The 17,073-nt window shown below is 42.6% G+C and overlaps 1 protein-coding gene across 1 annotated transcript in view; it reads left to right on the forward strand.

The window, feature by feature from the left end:
- Window positions 1-12,898, forward strand: part of Mocos (molybdenum cofactor sulfurase) — a 48,981-nt gene extending 36,083 nt beyond the window's left edge. The window contains exons 13-16 of the mRNA XM_048363662.1: window positions 3,022-3,160; window positions 7,671-7,775; window positions 10,150-12,652; window positions 12,715-12,898. Coding sequence (XP_048219619.1) covers window positions 3,022-3,160; window positions 7,671-7,775; window positions 10,150-10,266 — 361 coding nt within the window. The 3' untranslated portion in view covers window positions 10,267-12,652; window positions 12,715-12,898. The remainder of the gene's footprint in view (window positions 1-3,021; window positions 3,161-7,670; window positions 7,776-10,149; window positions 12,653-12,714) is intronic.
- Window positions 12,899-17,073: the final 4,175 nt, after the last annotated feature.

Below are 17,073 nucleotides of genomic sequence, written 5' to 3' on the forward strand. Positions count from 1 at the left end.
AAGTTTCCACCTGCCTCCTGATAGCACCATGCTTGGGGCTGAGCATTTTCCACATGACCTGTGAGAACACTTTGGATCCAAACTGTAGTACCTTCCATTGAGTCTTGTTGACATTCCTTTTTTAAAAAAAAAAATTACTTATTTATTGTCAAAGTGATGTACAGACGGGTTACAGTTTCATACGTTAGGCCATGGGTACATTTCTGGTACTATTTGTTACCTCCTCCCTCATTCCTCCCTCCCCCTTTCCCTCACCCCCCATGAGTTGTTCAGTTGGTTTACACCAAATGGTTTTGCAAGTATTGATTTGGAGTCATTTTTCTTTTTATCCTTTGTCTCTTGATTTTGATATTCCCTTTCACTTCCCTAGTTCTAATACCATTATATACAGTATCCAGGGTACTCAGATGAGATACAGTGATAGCTTGTTGACATTCTTAATGGAGAATTCCTAGCTTTTTTTAAAGCATCCCACTTTCTAACTTTGTTTAAATTGAATTGCCACCCACTTGACCCAGTTTTGTTGTCTACTCTCCCACTGTCCCCTAAGAGCCATGTCCTTCTTCATACAGTCATTATCCAGTCATTTGCAGCTGAAAAAGAGTGGGTAGGAAAGCATTTAAAGTTAATTGCAGTAAGTTTTATTTTACTGGGTGGAATGTTTAATTGCAGGTGAGTTTTATTTTATGGGATGGGACATATAACCTCTATCTGTTCACTCTTGTCCAGTGCTCTTCCAAAGGCCCAGATAGTAGGAGGTCATTTTGACTTCAGAAAGGTCAAATTCGACTAATAGCCCTCTTATTTCTCTTTAGAGGCAATTGAAGCCCCAGGTTATTAGGGAGAATCATCCAGCTGTTATGCCAGAGCCACAATGGGCACAAACTCCTCATGTTTAGTTCATGGCCCAGGGGTACAACCCTGGCGTCTCCTGTGACTATCATGTGCCATGCATGTTTGTACACTCTAGAAAACATGTACAAATATAGCACTTAACTGTGGCTAAAGGCATTTTCTCAAGACCTGACAAAGATGGGCTATTTGTAGTAATCCTGGTTTGTGGTCATTTGTAAAAGCATGCAGTCATATTCCTTGCTACAGGTCAGCTTGTTCTTGGGAGCAGAATTGTAAAACAGCTGCAAGATAGCTAAGTATGGGACCCTCCTTTTTTATTTTAAAAATATTTTTGTGCTGGTCCTGGGGCTTGAACTCAGAGCTTGAGCACTTCTTCATTTCTGGCTTTTTGGTGCTTAATTGGAGGTAAGCGTTTCCTGACCTTCCTGCCTAGACTAGCTTTGAACCACAATCCTCAGATCTCAGCCTCCTGAGTTGCTAGGATTACAGGTGTGAGCACTGGCACTCAGCCAGGGTGCCTCATTCCTAGACACCCAGACCAGGAGAAGGAGGTCTGTTGTTTCCTGGAGGTCTTCATGTGGAAAGATAGAATGTGAGGGACAGACTTGTTGTAACCCTAATTCCTATCAAGAGAGGGCAACATTTCCCACCACCTGATTTAGACTAAGGCTGCTAAGTAGGGCAGGTGACCAAAGGTAAGAGGTATAGAGCCCAATAGCATATTCACAGATCACCAGGATACCTGCTTGGGTTTTTTTTTGTCTTTCTTCCTCTACGCTCTATTTGCTGATTTGATGGACTCTCATTTACATGCTAACCACAATAGCTCCAGAAACAAAACTTCCCCTTTTACTATAACAAAGGAAGCCCATAATTCAGAATTAAAGGACTTGAGACTAGAAAGTGCTAACCTTCTCACTTCAGATGAGAAAATGGTGACCTTTGTAGGTTGTGGGAGCTACACATAGTTCTATGCAAAGCCATACCTGCGTATGCTGGTCTCTGGCTGTTCATACACCCTTGGCCATTTTGGAGGGGTGGGGATATAACCTTGACAACCCTGCTTCCTCAACTTTGTGACTTTTTAGTTTTGTCTTCAGGACAAATTCTACAGTGCTCAAGGATTCTCTTGGACTTCACAAGTTTAAAACATTTTAGGGGTCTGGGGCTTTGACTTGGTAGTAGAGTACTTGCCAAGGGTGCATGGGATACTGGGTTTCATCCCCAGTACTGCTCCCACCCCCCAAAAAAAACCTCTATTGCTGGTGGTGATGGTTTGTACTCTCATACCTAGGAGGCAGAGGCAGGAGATCAAGATTTTTAGGACAGCCTGAGTTGCATAGGAAGACACTATCTCAAAAAGAGACACAAAAACAAAACTAAGCACACAAAGTACAAAACCATAAGCATACAATTCAGTGAAAATGTTTACAGATTTATGCACTCATATAACGGTGCTAGTAGAGAATGTGCTCCAGAAGCTAGTAGGAATGGTACCCCCTCTTAGTCAACTCCAGTGAAGATCTCCTCTATTCTCACATTCTTCACTATTTGTAGAATCAACTGCTATACAATATGTGTGTTGGGGGGCCCTGAAGACCTATGTTCAGGGTGGGGTGGGAGGAGCATGGAGGTACAGAATCCTTTTTGTAGAACTTTGTGGAAGGGTACAAAAATTTAAAACAAAAATGGCAAAAATATCAAATGTTGGTTTAAACTGCAAATAGGATGGAAGTGGAGGATATTATCTTCTATCTTTTTTAATGATGTTTTAGTATTCAAAAGAACATATGGTCTTTGGATCCCTGTAGGCCCTTGGTAATCCAGTGTGTTGAGAGCTCTTTAAATGCCTCGACACATCCCACTTCATGAAACTGTGATTGGTATCAGAAATCCACTCACTTGCTCTCTTTCCCCTGGTTTCCAAGCTCCTCCATTTCTGCAGCTAAGAACTATTCACCCTTTGCCTGCCTCTTGTAGGCTTCTCTCTGTGCTCTTGATGTGTCTTAACTGATGGTCTCACAGCCATAAATGACACTCATGGTATGTGTTTTGACCATCCAGGGCCAGACTAGAATTGAGAAAGTTAGGTGTCACATAGCAGACATGTTGAATTATTGTCGGTCATCCTCCCCTCTCGTGCTGTTCTTGGTATGTCTAAAACAGTGATGAGAATGGAAAAAAAGAAGAATTCCCCATGAAAGATCTCATCTCACGTTTCCGGGCCAATATTATCCTGAATGGAACAAGGGCATTTGAAGAAGAGGGATGGGAAGAAGTTTCAATTGGCTCTTTGCGTTTCCAGGTAAGTTTCAAATACATTTGTAATTCTTCCTCAAGAGAAGTCCTTGCTGATTGAATCCAACCCTCAAGCTTTCCCTTCACCACCCTTTGTTTCTGATCCACATCTCAGCATTCCGGACACCGGCTGGACAGTTCCACCCCTTTTCCCTGTGAGGGTGCAGCAGCTGTTTCCTGTACACAAAGAGCACGTGCCCTGCGCACGGACCCAAGGGCTTTGTGCTGCACCTGCGCCCCAGCCTGTCCAGGCTCCAGTCTTCACTAGAATATCTGTATCCATGAGCACTCATCCTCCTGGCTCTTGCTGTGCTTTGTGGCAGTGTGGAGTTCCTTGGTCTCCACGGCTGCTCCTCTCTCATCCTTCCTCCTTCCTTTCTACTCTTGATGATGGCTGGGAAGGAAATGACAGTCAGAGATAAAGTCTCCAGTGCCATCTCTCTCCAGGCTTTGGGCTCGCAAATCTTCACCTTGGGCTTCAACTACATGAGAAAAGGAAGGAACTCTTAAGGTACAATGTAGCTGACACAGTCCCAAGAAATTGGACCCTGCTGGTCTCCCTCAGCTCATTGCTTCTTTGGTACTCTGCTTCTGATATTGATCATTTCTCTATCCGTGTAACAAGCCACCCTTCCTGCCTCAGTGCCTTTGCCCTTGCTTTTCCATTCTGCTTGGCATGTTGCTCCAGGGACTCCATTCAGGGGTCACCTTCTTGGAAGGTGATCCATCACATAGTCATACTATGAACAAACTGCTTACCGCTCCAGAGCATATGAGGGCACAAAGACATACTACCAAATTACTTCTATTATTACTATTAGTATTACTATTATTATATATTATATATTATACTATTATTATATATTATATATTATAGTATTACTATTACTATTATTATCTTAGTATGTACATAATAGCATACAAGAAGTGTAATTATGCTACATTCATACCATGTAGTCCTAGGCAGACATTATGTAGTATAAAATATAGTTAAAACTGGGCCTTTCAGAAAGCACATTTTGTTTGGGTAATGATGTCTCATGCCTACCTACTCAGAAGGCTTAAATCTGAGGATCATGGTTCAAAGCCATCTTCAGCAGGAAAGTCTATGAGACTCTTATCTCTAATTAACCCGCAAAAAAGCTGGAAGTTGACCTGTGGATCAAGTGGTAAAATACTAGCTTTGAACAAAAAAGCCCAGGGTCAGCTCCCAGGTTCTGAGTTCAATCTCCAGCACTAAAAAAAGAAAGTACATTTTGATAGTTCTCCATGTGAAGCAGGACTGGCACATCTCTTCTGGAAAGCAGCTTTGTCTGGATATCATCCAGTCATAAATACTTGTATGCCTGTTGGTTTAATTTTATTTGTGGACATTGATCCTTAAAAACTTCCATGTAGAAAAGAGAGTTGTTAATTAATTAAGAATTTAACTGCTGGATGATGGACGGTAGCCAAGCACCTGAAACATGTTCTGTGGCTTCAAGGGAGAGGAGTTAAGCACACATCCCATGTCCTGGGAGTGCCAGGCCCTCCACAGTAGAAGCTGCATGTGGGAGGCTGAGGTGGCCGTGCCTGTCACACTCTGGCGTGGAAGGATGTCTGTGTGCCCTGTGTGTCCACACAGGAGCTGGTGTCTGGCTGTGTGTGGTTCCATACCACACACGGTGTGGGGTGGCTCACAGCTCCACAGTGAGCTTGTCTGTGGGGATGGAGAGGAGAGACGACTGCTCAGGATCCTCTCTTCTAATTCACTGCATTTCTGTGTCACTTAACTTCCTTTTAACTTCTTTTTCAATGAACAATGTGGGCTAGGAAATAAGTGTTTAAGATAGCAGTAAATCGGGCTGGGGATATAGCCTAGTGGCAAGAGTGCCTGCCTCGGATACACGAGGCCCTAGGTTCGATTCCCCAGCACCACATATACAGAAAATGGCCAGAAGCGGCGCTGTGGCTCAAGAGGCAGAGTGCTAGCCTTAAGCGGGAAGAAGCCAGGGACAGTGCTCAGGCCCTGAGTCCAAGGCCCAGGACTGGCCAAAAAAAAAAAAAAAAAAAAAAAAGAAAAAAAAAGATAGCAGTAAATCAAAGTACCAGAAAAATATTTAAAAGGGATGTTTTAGGAAGCTTGTCTTCTTTCTATTGGTATTTGAAGAGAGTCTGGAAAACGTCCCTTCTTTGCCAGTTTGAGGATGATATTATTATTATTATTATTATTATTATTATTATTATTGGGCTTGAACACAGAGCCTGGGTGTTGTCCTTAACCTCTTTTTGCTCAAGGCTAGGGCTCTACCACTTTGAGCCATGGCACCACTTCTAGTTTCATGGTGGTTAATTGGAGATCCGAGTCTTAGGGGAACTTTTCTGGCTGGGCTGGCTTTGAACAGTGATCCTTAGATCTCAGCCTCCTGAGTAGCTAGGCTTACAGGTATAAGCCACTGGTGCCCAACTTCAGTTTCCACTTTTGAGCCTGACAGAGAGCCAGGCCTGGGTTTGACATCTTAGACCAGTGTCTGGGATCCTCATTAAATCCAGCCAAGCTGCTGGAGGAGGAAATGAGGACTGCAGAGGTCACCGGTCTGCCTGGCCATCGCAAGCAAACCTGCTACAACTCCATCATGGCATCCTTCACTGTTTAAGAGGCCTGGGAAGCTTGAGTCTATATTTCCATTGTTTAAATGTTTTGAGCCAGAGTGACAGGAACGAGTCAAGGACACGGCCAGATCAGGTAAGGGTTTCTAATTTCAGTGTACAATTTCTATTCAACTATGAGTGAGCAGAAGAGAAAAATTGTTCAAGAAAATCCACTAGCTGGGCCCAAAGTCCCATGCCTGTTGTCGCAGCCACTCAGGAGGCCGAGGAAGGAAGGTCACTTCAGTCCAGGAGTTCTGTGCCAGCCTGGGCAACACAAGAAGAGTTAGACTCTGTCTCAAAACAAAACATCAAGTACCTTTGCATCTTTTATGTGTGAATTAATGAATTATCTCATTACTGATGAGATTTAACTCCCCTTCCCCGTTTAACATTTATGAGGCTTTATTGCTATAAAAGCTCATAGCAGACCACTGATTATTGACATTCTGCTGTGTATGTCTGTGTCAAACAGCTGTTACTTTATTTTTTCTTTCATTTCATTTAATAATGAAATAATAATAATAATTTTGTGCTGGTCCTGGATCTTGAACTCAGGGCCTGGGCACTGTTCCTGAGCTTCTTTGCTAAAGAGTAGCATTCTACCACTTCTACCACTTAAGCCACAGCTTCATTTCCGGCTTATTGGTGGTTAATTAGAGAGAAGAGCCATACAAACTTTCCTGCCCTGGCTGGCTTTGAACCAAGAATCATTAGATCTCATCCTTCTGAGTAGACAGGATTATAAGTGTAAGCCACTGGCACCTGGCTGTTAATGTGTTTTAGGTATTGTGTTTATGTGATATGTAGGAATGTGTACATCTGACACTTTATAAATCCATTTGTATATAGATATATAAGGATATATACATATATTTATAGACAAAACATGTCTATAATTTTATCTCCTGCTTACTTAAATTAGAAAAACAAGAATTTCTACATTTTTTAAAGGCCTTTGTAGATGAATTTTGGTGTGTGTGGTTATTTACTTATTTCTTGGTACCAGGTACCAGAGCTGGGGTTTGAATGAGGCCTTTATGTTCTCTCGTGACTTTTTTTTTTTTGCTTAAGGCTGGTGTTCTCTCACTGGTACCACAGCTCCACCTCTAGATTTTTGCTGGTTAAGTGACAAGAAGAGTCTCACAGACTTCTTTTTGCCTGGCTGGCATTAAACCGCAATCCTCAGATCCTGAGTAGCTAAGATTAGAGGCCCAAGTCATCAGTAATTGGCTGTGTGGTTAATTTGAATGTCTGCATGGTGTTTATCACATAGCGTGGTTTGCTTAGGCACTATGCTGTAAGATGTTTAAGGTGCTATTAATAATGCGAGGATAAACCTGTGTGTACTTCTGGTTCCTTGCTTAGTTAAAGTCCTACTCATGAAGCTACTGGTCAAAGGACATGGCCCCATGAAAGTTCTTTCCTTCTAAAAAAGTTATTGATATTCTTATTTTTCAGTAGTTGTACAAAAAGGTTTCAGTTCAGTGAGTCAGATTATGAGTACAGTGTATCTTGTGATCAGTGTCACCCCTTCCATCATTCTCCTGAAGGTTCTTTCTGATGACTTTTTCATAGTGGTCCAGTCCTGGCTCATTGGTGGCCTCTCTTTTGCCAGTTTGTCCTCTCTGTCTCTGAGTGCTGTCCTTCCTCAGATTCCTCTCATTTCCTGAGAACTGTTGAGCTTGTCACCCACTCTTTTTTCTCTATAGAGTCTACCCACTAACTCTGCAGCTGACAAACCCTTGCAGATCTTCCCAGCATGCACTGGGAAGAAGGACCACTTTTAGGCTTGAGGTATTGGATATATCTGTGTGATTCGTCTGTGCAAAGTGTGAGGTTCTAGTCACTTTTGTGATGCTGCTGCTTTTTTCATTCTCACCTGCCAGGTGGTGGGGCCTTGTCACAGATGCCAGATGATTTGCATTGACCAAAAAACTGGGCAACGAAGCCAAGATGTTTTCCAAAAACTTTCAGAGAGCCGTGAGAGAAAGGTAAGCATGATTGCAACATGTGACATAATGTAGTCTTGACACCAGAACTATACTGATAACAGGGCTGTGTAATTCTTAGTAGTGAGTAATTTGCTGTACATACCAAAGTTAATGGCTACCATTAAGATCTTCACCTTGTTCTTGACTCCATCTTATTTTCTTTCTATCCAGTTTTTTTTACTTTCTATTGTCTTGATCATTATTTTCTCTACCCAAGAGAGCTCTTGAAGAGTAAAATATCTTACTATCAATGCAATAGTCTTATAGATTCAGTAACCTGATTACATGGAACTGTTAATTCTTCGTGGGAAGGGTTGTTGAACTCTGAGGGCCTGAGCATGCTCCATTAGCTTTATTTGCTCAAGGCTGGAACTCTACTCCTTGAACTAAAGCTCCACTTCTGGCTTTTGGGTGGTTATTTCATTTTAAATGTTATTGACACGGTAATGTACAGAGGGGTTATAGTTACATATGTAAGGTAGTGAGTACATTTCTTGTCAAACTCATTACCTCCTCCCTCATTTTTCTCCCACTTTCTTTCTTCCCCAGTCCCCCCTCCAGTTATACAGTTAGTTTACAACATATTGTCTTGTAAATATTGCTGTTGCATTGGTTTACCTTTTACCCTTTGTCTCACCATTTTGATGTTCCCCTTGCCTTCCCTAAATCAGACAAACATATTTACAATATTGGGTGGTTAATTTAGAGATGAGAGTCTCAAGGATTTTACTGCCCTGGCTAACTCTGAAACATGTTCCTCAGATTTCAGCTTCATAAGTAGCACGTGACAGGTGTGAACCACTGGTGACCTGCGGAGGTCAGTGTAGAGCTCTTACCTAAGATATACAAAGCCCTGGGTTCAATCTCCAGGCCATGGAAGAGCAGAGTTTTGTATGGTATTTAATTTACACAGGTCTCTTTTACACAGATGTGAGTTAGGTATACAGAACAGTTCTGTTTGAATACTATACCAACATGTCTGCCCATTTGATGGGGGCTGCATTAACTGAGAATGTGGGACCTTGAGCCTTCCCCATACAGGTTTCCTGGGTAGGCACAAACATTACTGTCCATGGAAGTATTATTTCTCAGCATTGATGTAATCCTTATGTGCACAATTAAAAATTTTGAGATAGAGTTGACAAGAGAGTACAGGGAGTCCTGTGTATCCTTAACCTGTGAGCAAAAATCTTAAGGAACTAACTTGGTCCCAGTTCCTAGCTTGGTTCAAGAGAGCATTCCTGATGTATTCCTGGGACTTTTTTTTTGTCATTGTAGGGCTTGTAATCAGGGCCTGGGCACTGTCCCTGAGCTCATTTTTGCTAGTGCTCTACCACTTTGAGCCACAGCATCACTTGTGGTTTTCTGGTGGTTATTTGGAGATAAGAATTTAATGAACTTTATTGTCCTGGTTGGCCTTGAACCACCATCCTTAGCTCTCAGCCTCTGGAGTAGCTAGGATTACAGGCTTGAGCCACCAGCACCCAGCCCTGGGACCATTTTTGTGTCCTCCTAAGGGTTCTTTTTTTGGGGGAGTGGTTTACAGTAAACTTTTGCTTTGGTGGTACCAGGATCTGAACTCAGGACTTTGCACTTGTTAGGCAGGCACTTTACCACTTGGGCCATACACTCAGCCTCTTGTAGCTTTAAATGTTCAAGGTAGGGTCTTGTAGTTTTGCCTAGGACTGGACTCATAACACAATCCTCTTACTTGTGGCCTCTGTCATAGTAGCTGGGTTCACAGACATGTACCACCTCCTCTAGCTTACTGATTGAGATGGGGTTTTGGTAACATTTTGCCTGGGCTGGCTTTCAATCTTAACGCTCCTGATCTCCACCCATGACTTACAAGTTTCAGTCCAGATTCTTAGAGCTGTGACTTTATCTTAGTTGAATATTATTATTTTACAAAATGATTTCATTTCTAACTAATCTAAGTCTTTCTTTCTCTTCTTCTTCTTCTTCTTCCTCCTCCTCCTCCTCCTCCTCCTCCTCCTCCCCCTCCCCCTCCCCTCCCCCTCCCCCTCCCCCTCCCCCTCCTCCTCTTCCTCCTCCTCCTCCTTCTCCTCCTCCTCCTCCTCCTCCTCCTCCTCCTCCTCCTCCTCCTCCTCCTCCTCCTCCTCCTCCTCCTCCTCCTCCTTGTCTTTTTGCCAATCCTGGGGCTTGAACTCAGCATCTGGGCACTGTCCCTGAGCTTCTTTTTGCTTAAGGCAAGCACTCTAGTTGAGCCACATCACCACTTCTGGCCTTCTCTGTTTATGTGGTACTAAGGAATCGAACCCAGTGCTTCATACATGCTAGGCAAGCACTCTACCACTAAGCCACATTCCCAGCCATCTAAGCCTTTCTTGTTGTTCCTGTTATTTGTTGACAGGCAAACTTCGGTGTGTACCTGATGCATAAGTCTTTCGAGTCCTCAGCTCCATGTTTCCTGTCTGTGGGATCTCAGGTGCTCCCTGTGGCAAAGGAGGTCGTGGAATGCCAGGATTAACCTACTTCCCAGAGACACCAGGGTTTTACCTCCTAAAGTCTTTGCTATGTGCATTAAAGTTTCTCTTTCACAGCCATTGCTACTATTACTTGGAGCTTGATTCAGTAGATCGTGGACAGTTCTTTTCCTCTGGAGGGAGCTCATGCTGCACCCAAGTCCTCGACTTTTCACTCTGCACATGTACCAGCCATGCTTAAAAAAAAAAAGTGCTCCTGAGGCCTCTGAACCAAAGGCTGTGCTCATACCTCATGGGGCTGCCATTTGAATTTGAAGAATGATCTGTTATAGTCAGGTGACATGTTTAGGAGGGCTCATGGGGACTAGTAAACGACTCTAGGTCCTTCAGTTGTCATTTTCTTAGACTCTTTATGATCTCATGCAATCCTTTCTCTTGAAAGTGGAAGGAGGAGGTGGGGGGTGTGCTCAGAGGCTCAGAGGGAGACTTCAAGACCACATTCCTCAGGGGGAGTTTCAACCAAGGTATTTATATTTTGAATAGAAGCACAAGGTAATAATCATCTTTTTGCTTTCTCACTTTGGCTACCAACCTTGTTGCCTTCTGAGTTGACACATGATAAAGTTAAAATCAGCATTAGCAAATGCAAGCAGTGTTTTCACAGAGCTTATGGGATAGTATCGGTCCCTCTACACAAAAACATCCAAATCCTAGTCCAGAGATAAGTGTGCAGGTTCAAGGGTCCCATCTGAACCATGGCTGACTAGTGCTTCTGTAGCCTGATGATGAATATGTCCAGGGAGTATCAGACAGCTTACTCTGAAAGGCTGTCACACTGAGTCCTCAAAAGTTCTCTCTATGACTCCAATGCGGTCATGTGGAACAATGTAGAGAACGCATGTCACTTCTGCAATCGCTCTGCCAGTGTCCTTCTGAAGCTTGTTCATATGTGGATAGAGTGTGTGAACCCTGGCATCTTCAGTACCATCTGCCCTGACTATTCATTTGTCCAATTTCTTTTCCAAGATCTACCTCCCCACTGACCACAGGCACTTCCTAAGCCAGTGCCACCATCACTGGGCTGTTTAATTTTTCAGTGTGCCTCTCAGGCTTCCTTGTCCTATTTATTCAGAGGCCAAGGATTCAGGCAACTTGTGCTCTCCCATCTGTGAGAGGTTGTGCTGCTTCCCGTAGTACATAGGATGGGAATAACAAGGCTTGCTCTCTCTCCAGAGTTGTTGAGATGGACTCTTGTCATTGTGCCATCTTCTGGCATGCAGGATGAGTGGTAAGAAGTACACTTCTGGTTCTGTGCTTCCTGAGGTCAATAAAGAAGAGGTAAATGAAGATATCTATAGGTTTTATGACTTTGATGTGTTGATTGAAAACTCAGTCTCTAGCTGGGTGCTGGTAGCACATACCTGTAACCCTAGCTACTCAGAAGACTGTGATTTAGATGACTGTGGCTTGAAACCAGCCTGGTCAGAAAGTCCAAGAAATACCAGATCTAAAATAACAAGCAAATTGGAACTGGCAGAACGCAGCCTCTTCCAGGCCCTGACATACTGCATCATGCACTGGAGCCACTCTTCTCAGCGCCTGGTGGGATGTGACACGAACTCTGCTTGCTGGCTTTACCCAGGCTCAGGCCTGTGTCCTAGAAGGAAGCTTCCTAGAGGACCCCCTGCAGCACCTTTCACGACCTTATGTTGACAGATGCAGCCCATGAGAAGCAATGGAAGCCGAGTCAGAAGCCACATCGACCAACATTTCATCATCTGTGTCAACGTTTTTGTCAGGTACAAAAGACACGGACATTTTATTCAGCTCTGCATGCATGTTTTGTGTGTTTTGCAATTGACACTTCTTTGAATGATTTTAAACATTTAGATGTAAACTCTCTCTTTTACAGTACAACGACTTAATCAGCTACTAAAATTATTAGTTTAGCATTGATTTATCTCCAGGAGACCTGAAGCGCCATGAGGTCAGGACTTCCTCCCATTTGATTCAATAGTATATCTTTAGTGTTGTCAAATAATAAGTGCTCAGTAATTTTTATTTTTGATTGCCGGTATTTATTTGATGCCAGTATTAATTGTAAAATTAATTCATCAATTGATTTAGCTCATTAATTACATGTAGGTAGTTTACTAATTTAAATTAGACTGCTATATTTGAAATCTGTAATGTCCCTTAAAGGCCATCTATTAAAGGCTTCTTGGTGGTGACTAAGAGTTAGGGTCTCATGGGAGGTTGTAGGGTGGGGGGTCAGGGTGCATTTGAAATGGATTGTGGGATCCCAGTCCTCTCATTTTGCTCCTCAGCCATGAGGTGAGCAGCTTTACTGTGCTATGAACTTCCTCTGTGATGTTCTACAGGCCCAAAGTAACAGGGTAAACTCGTGGTGGATGGAAACCTCCAAAAACTGTGAGCCTTTTCTCTTTTTTTTTTTTTCTCAAATTTTTATTATCAAACTGACGTACAGAGAGGTGAGCCTTTTCTCTTTATAAGTTAATTGCTTCAAGTATGTTATCACAACAGAGGATGGACTCACAGATCCAGAGGGGAAGTTTCTGAAAGAGTTGATGCTGGACAGAGGAGGGTCAAGAGGACATTATTGCAGAGGAAGCAAGTACAAAGAGGTGATATAAAGTCTTGGGGGTGAGAAGTAAGGCTAATAATACTCTAGGAGGCTTTCACGTGGTGAGAGGGGTTGGTGAAGACCAACTGCTAAGATTCAAAGATCACTGGGGGGAGGGAGAGAATTATTTATAAACTAGCTAAGAACCAGGTGCTGATGGCTCTTGCCTGTAATTCTGGCTACTTGGGAGGCTGAGATCTAAGGACCTTGGTTTGAAGCAAGCCTGGGCAGGAAAGTCTGTATAACTCTTGTCTCTGATTACTCCACAAAATGCTGGGAGCTGTGGCTTAAGTGGTATAACACCAGTCCTAAGCAAAAAAGGCAAGAGAGAGTACAGAAGTGGAGCCATGGTTCAAGTGGCATAGTGCCTTGAGCATAAAGGCAAGAGAGAATGTAGGCCCTGAGTTTAAGCCCCAATATCAACCTCCCTCAAAACAAACACCCCCTCCACCCTAGTGGAATTAAGCCAAGAGAAACCAAGATCAAGAAAGCAGTAAAACAAAGATGAGCAGGTCACACCTGATGCCGACAGAGGAGACAAAGGTCAGAAAGTCTATGAGAGGAGGGGGGTCCTAAGTAGGAGATGCTGTGGAATTTAAAAATTATAAGAGCATTAAATGGATATATTAGCAATTCAAAATGTGTGATGATTATTGCAGGGTCCAGAGCTGGAATTTGTATTTGTTTAGCATTTTTTTTCCTGTAGAAGACAACAGGAGCCAACCTTGGGGATGACTTGGGATAAGAAAAATGGATTAAACAGTTGGAAAGGCTCTTAAGTGTTTATTGTTCCTATTCATTTTATTGTTGGAAGTCTGTCTGCTTATACCCTGAGATTGTAGTTTTATCCTCCAAAAATTGTTTACATATTTGCACAAATCCATCCTGCAGGTTAAGGGCAGAATTGTGCTTCTGATAGCCAGTGCAGGTAAAATTACAATGCATGTTTCAGTTTTGTTTCTCCGGTATGGACATATAACTTATTTTTGTGGGTTGATCTTATATTTTGTACTCTTGCTAAACTTGTTGATTAGGTCTATGACTTTTCTATTTAAAAATTGATTTGGGTTTTCTACAAAAGCACAATCATTTCTGGTTTCCACTGCCTATGGCAAGAGAAGGAGAAAGGTCATTGTGGAGTATGCTCAGAACTGGCCACTGTGGCCGCCTCTTTTGCCCTGTCCTTCCCCAATCCCTCTTCTATGCTGGTACAATAACTTGTATGTTTTTCACCTTGCAAATCCCCCAATTTAAAAAGCATGGCTGACACTGCCTTCCGCCACTAAGTTACTGAAAAGGGCAGACACTCACAGTTTTGACTACCATCTGCTGGCAGAATTAGGTAAGTGCAAATCTGGTTTCTTCAGAGGCTGAAAAATAACTTTGGGTTGGGTTAACAAATATCAGCAGAAGGATGGTAGGCAATTTGCATTTATGCCTTCTGCTAGGCTGTGAGAGGCGAACAGATCGGAGAACAATTGAATTACTGATGTTGGAGTTCTTTGCAATTAGTTCCTGAATTTTTTTTTTTTTGACGCTTCAAGAGCAAATCTGATTTAATAAGGGAGGGGCTATAGCTGATATAGAGTTCCTGAATTATTTACCAAAGAGATTACTTTTTTTTTGGTAAAGGTGATGTACAGAGGGGTTACAGTTACATAAGTAAGGTAATGAGAACATTTCTTTTTGAACAGTGTTACCACCTCCCTCATTTTCAAAGAGATTACTTTGTAAACAAACTTGGCAGAAATCATTCTTTTGGGGCCTCCCATTTTTTATTAGGACACTTCTAAAAGGAGACTGATTTGAATTGGCTGTATTGTCAGATCTGTTTGTCTGTTTCTTCCTTTCTTCCCTTCTCCCTGTACCCTTATGTCTGCATACATATATACACATGTGTATTATAGAGAAGGTCTTGTATCTATACTGTATATGTGCAGTAACATTTTACAGTTGGCACAGCAACCTGGGGGTACAGGGAGATGGCCCAGTTGCCATCCATGATCTACACCGTGCGTGTGTGTGTGTGTGTGTGTGTGTGTGTGTGTGTGAGAGAGAGAGAGAGAGAGAGAGAGAGAGAGAGAGAGAGAGAGAGAGAGAGAGTGTCCTGGGGTTTGAATTCAAGGCCTGGGCACTATCCTTGAGCTTTTTTGCTCAAAACTAGCACTATAGCATGTGAGCTATAGCTCCACTTCTGGCTTTCTGGTGGTTCATTGGAAATAGAAGTCTCAGGTGCTTTCCTTCCTGGGCTGGCTTTGAACTTCAATCTTCAGATCTCAGTCTTCATCTTTTTTTTTTTTTAATTTTTCCATTGTGGGGCTTGAACTCTGGGCCTAGGCACTCAAGGCTAGTGCTCTACCACTTGAACCACAGTGCCACTTCTGGTTTTCTGGTGGTTAATTGGAGATAAGAGTCTCATGGACTTTGCTGCCCAGACTGGCTTTGAACTACAATCCTCAGATCTCAGCCTCCTGAGTACCTATGATTACAGACATGAGCCATCGGCACCCAGCCTCAGCCTTCTTAATAGCTAGAATTACAGGCATGAGCCACCAGTGTCCAGACACTCTCTTATTTTTTGACATTCATTTATTTAGTACAGTCTTAAAGCTTTGTATTATTCTACAGTGTTTGGTTTTTTTTTTGTCACTTGAGTTCGAACCCAGGTTTCTGGGTGCTGTCTCTAAGCTTTATCATTCAGGCTGATGGTTGGTTCCTTGAGCCACCCACAGCCTCACTTCCAACTTTTTGTGGATTAGTTGGAGATGTCTGGGCTGGCTTCAAACCATTATCCTCAGATCTCAACTATCTGAGAAGTGAGGATTACAGGCATGGCCCATTGGCACCTGGCTATTCCACAGTTTTTAAAAGGAAATGGAGTATAGCTAGTTCTGACATAACCAGTTCCAGAACAAGTATTTGGAGGATTATGTGTGCAATTTTATTTTTTCCTTTAAGTTGCAAGCTCTGAAAATCATGAATGTATAGAACAAATTACACAACAGCTGGTAACATCAAAGCCTATATCTTTTATAATGCCAGCTCCTGAGCCATGAACCCCAGATAATATCGGCAACTGAGACTACAACCCACACTCTGTGTACATCCACCACTTAGCCCTTCTCAGATTAGGATGGAGTGTGGTCAGGCTAGCTCAGGATGGTGAAAGACTAGAAGAAGCATACAGGCCTTGAAAACATGTTCAGACCATTTGTGTGGAAGATTCTGTCATCCCAGGTGCCTGGAGAGCAGTTTAGAGAGAATGACTTGGGTTTCAGGTGGCCATGATATTTTGATCTATAGACTTCCCCTTGAAGAGAGGGGTGGATAAGGACTGGAGCAGTGTGGGTCCCTCTAAAGCTTGGAGGAGAAGGCAGGGACCTCTTGCTCTGGGTGGAGGACAGGACTGGTAAGAACTTCTTTGGAGAAAACAAGCCACAATGAGAGAGGACTTAATGATACTCAAGGAAGCTACCCATTTCTCACCAGCTCCGTTTACAGTGAATCACCCCATCTAGTGCCTCAAGATGCCTGGGGGCTTCCAGTCAGCTTCTTAGGTGAGTAAGAAGCCTATGGTCATGCCATCTGAGGAAATCCTCAGCTATGAAAGAAAAAGACCATTGTAACTGACTTTGCAATGGGTATTGTATATACATTTATCGGAACTAGGTAAAGGGAACACCAAAATGGAGAGAAAAAGTGAATCAGTGACACAGCAATACTTACAAGACAATATGCTGTAAACTAACTGTACAAGTCCGGGAGTGAGGGTGGGGAGGGAACCGGGGAGGGGGAATGCAGGAGAAAAACGAAGGAGGAGGTAAAAAGTTTGATAAGAAATGTAGTCAGTGCCTTATGTATGTAACTGTAACCCTTCTGCACATTACTTTCACAACAAAATAATAAAATAATTTAAAAAAGAAAAAGACCAGAGAGATAGAAGAAAGACCCCCAAAGAGCACAAAACAGTAAAAAAAGAGGAAAAATTGAAATAAAGTGTAGTTAATACTAACAGAGAAATACTGGAAATAAGAGAAATATACTATAAAAGGAACTACTTTCCATACAAAAGTGACAAAAGAAAGCCTGCAAAAACTGCAAAAAGGAAAAACAGAGGGGGAAGAGTTAAGAAAGAGTAAGTTATAAGGGGTGGGTTTGATTACAGAATATTATATACATGTCATACATATCATAATGTGTTGGGCTC

The sequence above is a fragment of the Perognathus longimembris genome, chromosome 15, assembly GCF_023159225.1.
Source record: "Perognathus longimembris pacificus isolate PPM17 chromosome 15, ASM2315922v1, whole genome shotgun sequence".
Lineage (NCBI taxonomy): Eukaryota > Metazoa > Chordata > Mammalia > Rodentia > Heteromyidae > Perognathus > Perognathus longimembris.